The sequence below is a fragment of the Pristiophorus japonicus genome, chromosome 4 (assembly GCF_044704955.1).
Source record: "Pristiophorus japonicus isolate sPriJap1 chromosome 4, sPriJap1.hap1, whole genome shotgun sequence".
Lineage (NCBI taxonomy): Eukaryota > Metazoa > Chordata > Chondrichthyes > Pristiophoridae > Pristiophorus > Pristiophorus japonicus.
The window spans coordinates 159,922,943-159,936,626 of NC_091980.1; the positions used below are offsets into that span (position 1 = coordinate 159,922,943).

Here is a 13,684-nt window from a genome sequence, read left to right on the forward strand (position 1 = left end):
CACCAATCACCAGCCAATCACTTACCCCCTAGGCTGTGACGTCACCTTTATCTTTGCCTTCTCCCTGTAGCTGCACCGGTACGCCTCTCGCCGACCCCGGACTCGCGCTGCTCCGAGCTCCCGCCTCCTCGACTGACTGCTCGAACTGCTCGACTCCCGCTGGCCTTTATAGGCCTCTCGCCGACCCCGGACTCGCGCTGCTCCGAGCTCCCGCCTCCTCGACTGACTGCTTGAACTGCTAGACTCCCGCTGGCCTTTATAGGCCTCTCGCCGACCCCGGACTCGCGCTGCTCCGAGCTCCCGCCTCCTCGACTGACTGCTCGAACTGCTCGACTCCCGCTGGCCTTTATAGGCCTCTCGCCGACCCCGGACTCGCGCTGCTCCGAGCTCCCGCCTCCTCGACTGACTGCTTGAACTGCTAGACTCCCGCTGGCCTTTATAGGCCTCTCGCCGACCCCGGACTCGCGCTGCTCCGAGCTCCCGCCTCCTCGACTGACTGCTCGAACTGCTCGACTCCCGCTGGCCTTTATAGGCCTCTCGCCGACCCCGGACTCGCGCTGCTCCGAGCTCCCGCCTCCTCGACTGACTGCTCGAACTGCTCGACTCCCGCTGGCCTTTATAGGCCTCTCGCCGACCCCGGACTCGCGCTGCTCCGAGCTCCTGCCTCCTCGACTGACTGCTCTTTGGGTCAAGAAGTTTCTCCTGAATTCCGTATTGGACTTCCCCCGCAAGTGGAAACATTTTCTCTATGTCTACCCAATAAAACCCTTTCATAATCTTAAGGACCGCTATCAGGTCACCCCTCAGCTTTCTCTCAGTTCTGGTATGCTCCTTATAAATCTTTTTTGCACCTTATCCAGTGCCTCGCTATCCTTTTTATAAAATGGAGACCAGAACTGTGCACAGTACTCCAAATGTGGTTTAACTAAGGTTCCAAAGAAGTTTAACATAAAGGGCCCAAGTTTCCACATGATTTGCGCCTGATTTTTAGGAGCAACTGGTGGAGGACTATCTTAGAAATCGCAATTCTCCACTTTTTTTTCTGCAGTTCTAGTCAGGTAGAACAGTTCTACTTTGGAACAGAATTTTTTCTTCAAAAGGGGGCGTGTCCGGCCACTGACACCTGGTTTCAAAGTTTCAACAGTGAAAACGTACTCCAAACTAACTTAGAATGGAGCAAGTGAAGATTTTTGTAGAACTGAAAAAACCTGTTCTGCACATTAAAAAATCAGGCACAGGTTACAAATTAGGCGTCCAGAACGAGGTGGGGGGGGGGGGAAGGGAAGTAATTAAATTCTATAATAAATCCTTATTTATACTTATACAAATATTATACAAATAAATCCAACCTGAATAATCATTTATAAGCAAAGAAAAGATTAAATAAACCATCTTCCTACCTGTGTGAAAGTGCTTCAGGCAGGCCTTTCGGGACCGAAGGCTGAACGGGCCGGCCCGAGACTTCGGGTAGGGCCTGTCCCCAGCACCAGATTTACAGGTAGGTGGCATTGGGTCGGGTCGGGGAGGTTCGGTTCGGGTTGGTTCGGGTCGGTTCGGGTCGGAGGGAGAGAGAGAGAGAGAGAGAGAGAGGGGGGTGGGTGGGTGGGTGGGTGTCGGGTCAGGTCTGGTCGGGGGGGAAAGCAGGAGCTGGCCGTGGGAGGAGCCTTATTCACGCAGCCCCAGTGAGGCCATTCGGCCAGGGCTAGGGGCTGCGTGCTTCGGGCCCCTCCCACACAGTTTCGGGCGCCTGGAGCTACTGCACTTGCGTGCCCACTGTAGCGCGCATGTGCAGAGGTCCCGGCACTGTTTTCAGCGCAGGGACCTGGCTCCGCTCCCCCACAGCTCGTGCTGTGCTGCGCTGCGCCGAGGGCCAGAGGACCTGCAGGGAGGTGGAGAATACGGAGGATTTTTTTAGGCGCACTTTGTGGCGCGAAAAACGGGTGTCCAGGTTGGGACTGCGCCGTTCTAGGCGCGTGTGGAAACTTGGGCCCAAAAACATAGAAAATAGGTGCAGGAGTAGGTCATTCGGCCCTTCGAGCCTGCACCACCATTCAATAAGATCATGACTGATCATTCACCTCAGTACCCCTTTCCTGCTTCATACCCCTTGATCCCTTTAGCCGAAAGAGTCATATCTAACTCCCTCTTGAATATAATTAATTAACACCGCTATTCTGCTTTTCAATTCTATCCCTCGAGAAATGAACCCCAGTGTTTGCCTTTTTTGGCCTTATTAACCTGTGATGATAACTGGTGATTTGTGTATCTATACCTCTCGATCCTTTTGCTCATCTATCCCATTCAGACTCTTATTTTCCAAGGAGTATGTGGCCTTCTTAACAAAATGCACCAGCTCACACATGCCTATATTGAAATTCATTTGGCAGTTACACACCCATTCTGCAAGTTTATTAATGTCTTCCTGTATTTTGTCACATTCTTCCTCAGTATTAACGATACCACCTAATTTGGTGTCGTCTGCAATTTTAGAAATTGTACTTCTGATTTCCGATTCCAAATTAATCATGTAAATTATGAATAACCGTGGTCCCAGCACCGATCCCTGTGGAACACCATTTCCCACCTTTTGCCAGTCTGAGTAGCGACATTGTGTTTTTCTGATTTGTAGTTTGCTTGCTATCCATTCTGCTACTTTTCCCTTAACTCCACATGCTCTGATTGTAGCCATGAGTTTTCTATGTGGTACCCTACCGAAGGTCTTTTGAAAATCCAAATATATTATATCTATTACATTACCCTTGTCTACTCCTTCTGCTACTTCAAAAAATGACCTTGCCTTTTTAAAATCCGAGCTTTATTATGTGTTCAGTTTCTCGATATTTTTCTATTGCATCTTTGATTAAATATTCTATTATTTTTCCTGCTACAGGTTGAACCTCCCTTATCCGGCACCACCCCTCATCCGGCACCATTCCCGGACACTGGGTGGTGCATGCGCATGAACAAATTGAAGTCCTTCCTCACTGCCGACTCCCACAATCGCTGGTCTGACCCCGCGATCCACCGCGCCGTCCCCCCCCCCTCTCCCCCAACATGATCTCTCGACCGCACTTCCAGTCCCAAGCCAGCCAGCCAGCCCCGATATCCCCTTGCTCAGTACCTGTACCATCCAATTTAATGTGACCTCCCCTCGTCCGGCAAAATCCCTTATCCGGCACAGGGCAGGTCCCGAGGGTGCCAGATAAGAGAGGTGCAACCTGTACTTATGTTAAGCTAACTGGTCTATAGTTCCCTGGACTTGTTCTATCTTCCTTTTTAAATATAGGACTAACATTAATTGTCCGCCAGTCCTCTAGCACTATTTCCTGTTCTCTAGGAAAGGGAGGTAGTTTGCAAAGACAGAGGGGTCAAGGATGAGTTCTTATTTATGAGGGGGGGCGATGACAGTAGATTTGAAAGGGAGGGGAACAATGCCTGAGGAGAAGGAACCGTTAACAATATCAGCTAATATGGGGGCCAGGAAGAGCAGTTCGGTGGGCAATAGTTTGGTGGGAATAGGGTTGAGGGAGCAGGAGGTGGGTCTCATGAACAAGATGAGCTCGGAGAAGACATGAGGAGAGATGGGAGAGAAACTAGAGAAAGTTATGAATTCAGGGCTAGGGCGGGAGAACCTTAGGGGAAGTTTAACTTTGTGGGCTAGGAGAAGGGAGGATGCAGCAGAGGCAGCTGAACCAATTGTCTCAATTTCAGTGAAAAAAAATTATTGAGCTCCACAAATTGTTGTTGGAGGCGAGGGTGGAGGGGGCAAGGAAGAAGCGTTTAAGAAGATGGTTTGTAGTAGGGAAGAGTTGCCGAGGGTTGTCTTTGCATTCCAGGATGATCCTGGGATAGCGAGCAGTTTTGGCTGAGGGGAGAGCAGGACTCGCTGGTGCTTTATGTGATCCAACCAGATCTGGCAATGAATGTCAAAACTAATTTTCTGCCACAAATGTTCGATTCTGCATCCCTTGGACATAGAAAATAGGAGCAGTAGTAGGCCATTCGGCCCTTCGAGTCTACACTGACATTCAATATGATCATGACTGATCCTCTATCTCAACACCATATTCCCGCTTTCTCCCCATACCCCTTGATGACTTTTGTTTCTAGAAATCTATCTATCTCCCTCTTAAATATATTCAGTGACTTGGCCTCCACAGCCTTCTGTGGTAGAGAATTCCACAGGTTCACCACCCTCTGAGTGAAAAAATTTCTCCTCACGTCGGTCCTAAATTTCCTACCCCATATCCTGAGACTGTGACCCCTTGTTCTAGACTTCCCAGCCAATGGAAACATCCTCCCCGCATCCAATCTATCCAACCCCATCAGAATTTTATACGTTTCAATGAGATCTCCTCTCATTCTTCTAAACTCCAGTGAATACAGGCCTAGTCGACCCAATCTCTCCTCATACGACAGTCCTACCATCCCAGGAATCAGTCTGGTGAACCTTCGCTGCACTCCCTCTATGGCAAATATATCCTTTCTTAGGTAAGGAGACCAAAACTGCACACATTACTCCAGGTGCGGTCTCACCAAGGCCATGTATAACTAGTAAGATATCCTTGCTCCTATACTCAAATCATCTTGCAATGAAGGCCAATATACCATTTGCCTTCCTAACTGCTTGCTGCACCTGCATGGTTGCTTTCAATGACTGGTGTACAAGGACACCCAGGTCCCTCTGTACATCGACACTTCCCAAGCCATCACCATTTAAATAATACTTTGTCCTTATGGTTTTCCTACCAAAGTGGATAACTTCACATTTATCCACGTTATACTGCATCTGCCATGAGTTTGCCCACTCACTCAACCTATCTAAATCGCCTTGCAGCGTCGTTGCCTCCTCCTCACAACTCACAATCCCACCGAGTTTTGTGTCGTCAGCAAACTTGGAAATATTACATTTGGTTCCCTCATCCAAATCATTTGTATATATTGTAAATAGCTAGGGCCCAAGCACTGATCCCTGTGGTTACCCCACCAGTGACTGCCTGCCACCCTGAAAAAGACCCATTCATTCCTATTCTCTGCTTCCTGTCAGTTAACCAATTTTCAATCCATGCCAATACATTACTCCCAATCCTATGTGTTTTAATTTTGCACATTAGCCTCTTATGTGGGACTTTATCAAAGGCCTTCTGAAAATCCAAATACACTACATCCACTGGTTCTCCCTTATCTATTTTATCAGTTACATCTTCAAAAACTCCAGTAGATTTGTCGAACATGATTTTCCTTTCATAAGTCCATGTTGACTTTGTTTAATCCCGTTGACATTATCTAAGTGTGCCGTTATCACATCCTTTATAATAGACTCCAGCATTTTCCCTACTACTGATGTCAGGCTAACCGGTCTGTAGTTCCCCGTATATTCTCTCTCTCCCTTTTTAAATAGTGGGGTTACATTTGCCACCCTCCAATCTGCAGGAACTGATCCATAATTTATAGAATTTTGGAAGATGACAACCAATACATCTATTTCCATGACTACCTCTTTTAGTACTCTGGGATGCAGATCATCAGGTCCTGGGGATTTATCTGCCTTCAGTCCCATTAGTTTCTCCAGCACTATTTTGTTACTAATTATCATTTCCTTTAATTTATCTTGCTCACTAGACCCCTGGTTCCCTGGCATTTCTGGAAAGTTATTTGTGTTCTCATCCGTGAAGACAGAACCAAAGTATTTATTTAATTGTTGTGTAAGAGAGCAGAGATGGGTGTTGTACCGGGGGAATGATCGGGATGGGAGGAAGTAATGGTTTTAAAAACAAAATATGACATTTCAGGTGTTGGGTATTTAAGCATTTTCAGTGGGAAAGAGGTAAAGACAAAAGGTCGAACCAACTTGGCTTTGACCGAGTCCAGTCTGATTCTTAACTGGGGTGTGAGGAATCGTGGATTCCAGTTCTAATGATGAACTTCTGGGCCCATTCTGCCTTGACCAGCTGTTCTGTTCTCTTGTGTTATTTCAGGGAATGATTCACAGGGATCTGAAACCTGTTAATATATTTCTGGATTCCAATGATCACGTGAAAATAGGAGACTTCGGTTTAGCCACAGATCATCTTGCAAATGTGGTAAGAAGTGACTTGAATATGAATTAAAGATGCTGCAGCCCACATGGATAGACTATGAAGGCTGTGCTTTCTGGTATACGATGTATTGTGTGGTGCAGGACTCGTATTGTTGTTTGTGTGGGATATCAGTTATGTTTGTTGTGAATGAATATATGTTTGGGGAGATGTGGTTATCTGCCAGAGAGAGAGAGACCCATGCACACTACATTTATTTATTGTAATCAAGGATTTTTAAAAGATTAAAATGCAGGTATCGAGTGGACTGAAGTTTTAAAATAGTGATTTTCTTTGTAATACTTTGTCACACTCCCGGTAGTTGCTCTCATCCAACTGGTACTGCTAAGACAGGTTTCAATGTTGTGTTGCTAGATTGGGAAGTGTCTCACTTATGCAGAGGAATCTGTCTTTCTCTAGATTAAGTAAGAGTGCCCGGTGGCTCTAGGAGCTGGAGGATGAGTCGAGGGGCTGAATTTTCCGGCCTTCTCCGCTCCGTTTGTTGCCGCAGAGTGCCGGCAATGGTGGCGGTGAGGTGTTTTGGCCGAGCGGTCAGCCTCCAGCGCCCCGCAGCGATTCTCGGGTCCGGTTTAGTGGTGGCGCTAAGCAGCACCGCCTGGAAGAGCTGCACCCGGTGTGCAACGTCTCTGGTTGTGTCACCGGTGCGAGTTTGAACTTCAGCCCAACCCGTCCACCGCAAAGCTACAAATAAAACTCATGATTTAAAAGTATTCTTTCCCACAGACAGGTGACAAGCAAGAAACTGATGGGAGTGGATCTATTCACTGTATCAAACTCGACCCAGCAGGTGAGGCTGTTTCCTGAGCACCATGTCTGGGTGGTTGGGTGGCACCGGGGATGGGTTAATGCTGCCTTCTGTTCTAGCTCCCACATGACCACCCTGTGGTCCCTGACAGTCAGCTTAGGGCAGTTTGGTGCTAGGAACTAGGTTGAGACTGCCTACATTCAATTCATCTAGGACTCGTGTCAACAGAACAGATTTTCATTCTGTCCACCTGGGCTGCGTTTGAGTGCATGTTGCAGTGCCAGGTATCTGACCCGCTGCTCCCCCAAGTTAGTGATAATGTTAATATTTTATCAGCAAATTCTATTTACATTGACGCTCTGAGCAGTTCACTTGTCTGCTAAGTTGCTGTATGTATTTTTTTCATCTGCCTGAAATGATCCTCAAGTGTTAGCTCGACTGAATTGGTAGTATTTTCACATCCTAGCCAGAGGCTTGTGAATTCAAGTCGTGTTCCAAGATGTGGGTGCATAATCTAAATATATCCTTTTTTTTTTAAATCCTGTCTCTGACAAAGCTTTTGGTTGCGTCTTACTAATCTGCTTTGGCTTGGCATCCATTTTCCTTATATCTCCGTGAAGATATAATTTTACGTTAAAGATGCTGAATAATTGTAAGTTATTGAGACTCCAGTGTAGCATTGAAAGGGTGCTGTATGGTCAGAGGTGTTGGCTTTTAGATGAGATGTAAGACCAAGTGTCTGGCTGTTGGCTGTTCCAGTGATTCAGGCAGATGTTAAAGAACTGCTGCTGTTTGAAGAGCAAGCCGTTCTCTGGAGCCATGGCCAATAGTCCGCCCTCAACTAATCATCAACAAAAACATTAACAAATTTACGTTTTTACATAATACTTTAGCATAATAAAAGGTCCCAAATATCTTCACAGAAACAAGATAACTACACATGGAGCAATAATGGGAGCAGGTTAAGGGATGGTGTCCAAAAGATCCAAGTTCCACATTCTATCTCTGCATTTCTGATTCCGAGGCTACAGTTCTTGAAATCCTTTGTTCATTATGAATCTCGCAAGGTTTCAGCTCAACATTTTTTTCAATCACAGGGAATCTGACTGGAATGGTTGGCACTGCCTTGTACGTGAGTCCTGAGGTACAGGGCAATACAAAAGCCACCTACAATCAGGTAATACATTGGCTGGAATTTTCCCATTTAAAAAAAAAAAGGGTGGGTTTGGAGCGAGGGGGCAGTTAAAGTGTTAAAAGTCGGATTCCCGACCTGATCCCGCCTCCAACCTGCCCACTTCCTGTTTTGCCGGAGGTGGAATCAAGGGGGTGGGCGAACAACCCGCTCCCTGGGGCGTTATCTTGATTTAAATATTGTAATGAGGCTGGAGGTCTCTCTTTCCCCATCCATTTTGAATTTAACTGACGCTGGAGCTGCTGCATTCAGGAGGTGACTGGCTTCGTACTTGCCTCCTGTTAGCTCGTACTTCATAAAACTATTGATTTAAAAAAAATCTGTGCATAAACTTTTAAGTTCTGCACTGCATGGCAGAGGTGATTCACTGCCTTATGTGCACCATGCGTGACTGCAAATGGAGCTATAGTGCCTATCAGTGGAGTGGAGTGTTGTTATCTTGGGAGGAACAGGGGGACATTTGCACCTTTTGGTGGGAGGAATAGGCTTTAGAAAGAATGGTGACCTTTGCGGAGGGGCCATTGTAGGGTGGGGTTGCCCCGCAAGGTATGACCATCGGCGAGAACAGTGACAGTGGTATAATTGGAAAAGTAGCATGTTGTACGAGTGATGTTACAAAATATATACCGCAGTCTAGTGTGACCAGACTCATCTGCGATCTGGCGTTATTGTCCAATCACATGTTAATTCATGAAACTACAGCTAATTCGCCATCATCTGTTCTAGAAAGTGGATCTCTTCAGTTTGGGAATCATTTTCTTTGAGATGTCATATCATCCCATGGGCACGACATCCGAGAGGATCTCTGTCCTCAGCAAGCTACGAATGGTAGGTGCTAGCATGCTGACTATTAACGGAGACATGTTGGAATTCAAATAATTGTAACCCTCAGTAAATTCATTTCTGCCTCGGAAAAATAACCAGATTGTGTGTTCAATTCCAGTAAGTCTGCCCAAATTGTAACACGAGGTTGAAATCCAAGATGAGCAGGCAATCTTCTCACTGTCCATTAAATGGAGTCCTGAGTGAAAGGTGTTTGACCATTCTTAATTAGTTTGATTACTCTTAATCTTATTCTTAACCTTCTGAGATGTCTGTGCTCCTCCAATTCTAGTCTCTTGAGCATCCCCGATTTTAATCACTCCACCATTGATGGCCGTGCCTTTAGCTGTCGAGGCTAAGCTTTTAATTCCCTCCCGAAATCTCTCCACCTCTCTACTTCTCTTTCCTTCTTAAAACCTACCTCTTTGACCAGGCTTTTAGTCACCTGCCCTAATATCTCCTTACGTGGCTCGGTGTCAAATTTTGTTTGCTCCTGTGAAGCGCCTTGAGACATTTTACTGTATTAAAGGCGCTGTATAAATACAAGTTGTTGTAGTTCCTAGTACACAGAACAACAATCCCCACAGTAATTCATTGCGTTTGGAATTTTGAAACATTGTGTGGATGCGTTGTATAAATGTAGATTCTTTTTTTTTAACCCGTACTTTTTGATTTATTTATGGATCTAATAATACACAGAAGCGATATAGCAAGACAGTGAATTGGCACAATACTCAAACAGATAAAATGTATGTAAAAACAAATAAAATACATCCAAGGAAAAAAATCTCTCTCTCAATTCAGTAAACATTACTGTTAAATTGTCTCTCACTCAGAAGTGCTGATGGGTGCTCTTCCGAGGTTTGAGCTGAGACATTGGACCAGGGGAAGAGTCATTTATTCCATTTCAGACCTGACAATGCTTGAGGCTTACAGTGAATGCCAAAAATAGAACCACCCAGCACTGGCTTTCCTCACCGTGGCACAACATTTTAAGTAAAAGCATTGTAAGGGCAAGTGTAGGGAGTAAATACTGGTGGAGTATTCAAATTTGGAAGGGGAAAAGACAATTACAGTCCAGTCCATTCATGTTCATAAGCATGCAGGATTGATGTGGCATGTCTGGTTGTGGAGGAGAGTGGCAATATGGGATGACCTGCACTATTCTCTCACCTCATGACATAAGAACATAAGAAATAGGAGCAGGAGTCGGCCATTTGGCCCCTGGAGCCTGCTCTGCCATTCAATAAGATCATGGCTGATCTGATCTTGGCCTCAACTCCACTTCCCTGCCCGCTCAAAAATCTGTCGATCTCCACCTTAAATATATTCAATGACCCAGCCTCCACAGCTCTCTGGGGTAGAGAATTCTAAAGATTCATGGCCTTCAGAGAGAAAAAATTCCTCCTCATCTCCATTTTAAATGGGCGACCCCTTATTCTAGAACTATGTCCCCTAGTTCTAGATTCCCCCACAAGGGAAAATATCCTCTCTGCATCCACCTTGTCGAGCCTCCTCAGAATCTTATACGTTTCAATAAGATCACCTCTCATTCTTCTAAATTCCAATGAGTATAGTCCCAACCTGCTCAACCTTTCTTCATAGGACAGCCCCTTCATCCCAGGGATCAACCTCATGAACTTTCTCTGAACTACATCCAATGCAAGTATATCCGTCCTCAAATAAGGAGGCTAAAACTGTATGCAGTTTTGATGACACAGAATAGCCCTCTCTTATTGGGCTTTGAGGATTGCAGTGGTGCATCCAGGAGTTTGGGGGTAAATGCCCCATTTAACCTCTGAAAGAACATTGCTTGTGTTTCAGGTGATTGCTGGAAATGTTTAATCTAATTTCAAGCTGCTTTTTCCTCTCCCAGCCAACAATTGAGTTCCCCGAAGATTTTGATGAAGAAAAGTGTTCAAAACAGGTACGGTTTTGCCTCATCAGTTGCACTGTTGTGACCTGCAGAACGTCTCTGGCCCAGGGATTGCAAGGTGGGCAGCATTTATTTCCAGGAATGGCCATTTTTTACACAAGTGCTTCTGAAGCAGAATGGAAACGTTTATCAGCAAAGAACTCCAACTCACTTTGTTGTGCCACTCGAAGAATTTTCCACCATTGGGAAAGAACCAGGGTTAGGTCACCTCCCGCTGTGGTACCCTGACGTTCTGAAGAGGAAAGTTTCAGCAATGCACAGTGGCACATTGTAAGATCATGACAAAGATTAGGGCATGTGGAGCCAGGGGACAAATGGCTGAATGGATATCAAACTGGCTAAAAATTAGAAAGCAAAGAGTAAGGGTAAAGGGTAGTTATTCAGATTGGAGGAAGGTAGAAAGTGGTGACAGTTCTGACAAAGGGTCATCAATCTGAAACGTTTATTCTGTTTCTCTCTCTACAGGTACTACCTGACCCGCTGAGATTTCCAGCATTTTCTGTTTTTAATTAGTTCCTAATTTACCCTTTCTTCTCTCCTTACTCTTTTAAATGTTGGTACTCTGTGGGGTATATCTGGTCAAGATATCAACCTTGGTTCAGTGGTAACGTTCTTGATTCTCCGTCAGAAGGTTGTTGGTTGAATCCCCCTCCAGAGACTTAAGCACATAATATAGGTTGATAGTCCCAGTGCAGTATTGAGAGAGTGCTGCACGATCGGAGGTGCTGTCTTTCGGATAAGATGTTAAACCGAGGCACTGTCTTCCCCCTTGGGTGGAGGTAAAAGATTCCATGACATAATTTTGAAGTAGGGCAGGACGTCTCTCGATATCCTGACCAATATTTATCCCTGAACCAAAGTCACTTTTTTGAAAAAAAACATTATAATGTCCTTTATGTTATTGCTGTCAGTGGGGCCTTGGCTGCTGCACTTCTCTGCAATACACTGACTGCATCTTAAAAGTACTTAATTGGCTATGAAGTGCTTTGGAACATCCTGAGGTGCTATGTATATGCAAGTCCTTGTGGCATGTAATAACATTGTATCTGCTTGATTGAGTTACTGACTTTCAGTATAACTGGGAGGAAGTTATACTCAGTTGTACAGAGTCTTAGTGAGACCCCATCTGGGATACTGCTTTCACTTGTGGACACCACACCTTGGGAAGGATATATTGGCCTTGGAGAGGGTGCAGAACAGATTCACCAGAATGATACGCAAAAAGGTTAAATTATGAGGGCAGGTTAAGAAATAGGAGCAGGAGTAGGCCATATGGCCCCTCGAGCCTACTCCGCCATTCAGTATGATCATGGCTGAACTTCTATATCAACTCCACTTTCCCGCGCTATCCTCATCTCTTGATTCTCTCAGTACCTAAAAATCTATTGATCTCAGTCTTGAATGTACTCATCATCTGAGTATCCACAGCCCCCTGGCGTAGAGAATTTAAAAGATTCACAACTTTCTGCGTGAAGAAATTTCTCCTCATCTCGGTCCTAAATGGCTGACCCCTTATCCTGAGACGATGACCCCTGGTTCTAGATGCTCCAGCCAGGGAAAAAAGCCTCTCGGCATCTACCCTATCAAACCCTAAGAATGTTATACACTTCAATGAGATCAGCGCTCATTCTTCTAAACCCCAGAGAATATAGGCCCATTCTACTCTAGGTTTCATAAACGTGGTTTGTATTAATTGATTATAGAATATTGACGGGTGAGCTAATTAATTGAGGTGTTCAAAATGCTAAAAGGATTTGATAGGGTAGATAAAGAGAAAGCATTTCCTCTGCTGTGGGGAAATCGAGAACAAGGGGCATCACCTTCAAATAGAGCCAGGCCATTCAGGGGTGAATCAGGAAGAATGATAGTGGAAATCCTGAACTCTCCCAAAAGGCTGTGAATGCTGGGTCAATTGAAGCTTTCAAGACTGAGATTGATAGATTTTTGTTAGTTAAGGGTATCGAGCGTGCGGATCAAAGGCGGGTAAATGGAGTTGAGGTACAAATCAGCCATGATCTAATTGAATGGCGGGACAGGTTTGAGGGGCTGAATGGCCTCCTGTTCCTATGCAGCTCAGTGCAAGCTATCTATTTTTATACAAGTGTACGTGAGCTATGAAATCTGCCTCGACCCACAGCTAATGTCCTGTTGTTGCCTCTTCTCTTTAAAGCGATTGATAGTCGGTTGGCTGTTAAATCACGATCCGGCGAAACGTCCCTCTGCAGTAGAGTTGCTGAAAAGCGAACTTCTCCCCCCGCCCCAGCTGGAGGAGTCGGAGCTGCATGAGATTTTGCACCACACTCTGGCAAACACCAGTAGCAAAGCTTACCGGACAATGGTCACCCAGATCTTCTCCCAGCGCATCACGCCTGCCATGGATTTCACCTATGATATTGATGTTCACAAGGTAGGAAACTGATGCTGTCAAACACATCCTCCACTGGACTTTCTGAATGTATTGGGAACAAAATCAAACTTCACCCAATGCACACATGACTCGTTTCTTGTAGAGTCCTCTTTTAACTCCTCATCTCAAATTGGTCAAAAACACCCTTTGGCTAGCTTTTTCTATAAAGACGTTTAAAATATTCTTTCCTTTTACAGCCCAAGTCTGGGAGCATAGAATCCATAATAACTGCCTTTTCAAATAGTCTGTGTGAACATTGCATGAAAATTCCACTCATTCATTATACTGAAATCCTTCAGGCAAAATGCCTGAAGTGCAAATACATGAACATTCAACAGGTCCAGTGTTACTAAAATGCTAACGACAATGCTGTACTGGGTGTGAATACTGTCCCTGCAATAGAAATAATCTTGTTTCAGCTTTAACCATGAGTCAATTGCAGGGGTGCGTTATCCAAACTGAAGTATCATGACATTTAATGTAC

At 45.2% G+C, this 13,684-nt stretch overlaps 1 protein-coding gene across 13 annotated transcripts in view; it reads left to right on the plus strand.

Moving 5' to 3' along the window:
• Positions 1 to 13,684, plus strand: part of eif2ak4 (eukaryotic translation initiation factor 2 alpha kinase 4) — a 189,496-nt gene that overhangs the window by 84,936 nt on the left and 90,876 nt on the right. For all 13 annotated transcript variants that reach the window (XR_011593046.1, XR_011593048.1, XR_011593047.1 and 10 more), the window contains 6 exons: positions 5,979 to 6,083; positions 6,822 to 6,885; positions 7,941 to 8,020; positions 8,762 to 8,863; positions 10,734 to 10,784; positions 12,964 to 13,200. Coding sequence is in view for 7 of the 13 variants with exons in the window: in XM_070878735.1 (XP_070734836.1) it covers positions 5,979 to 6,083; positions 6,822 to 6,885; positions 7,941 to 8,020; positions 8,762 to 8,863; positions 10,734 to 10,784; positions 12,964 to 13,200 (639 nt within the window). In the remaining 6 variants the exon portion in view is untranslated. The remainder of the gene's footprint in view (positions 1 to 5,978; positions 6,084 to 6,821; positions 6,886 to 7,940; positions 8,021 to 8,761; positions 8,864 to 10,733; positions 10,785 to 12,963; positions 13,201 to 13,684) is intronic.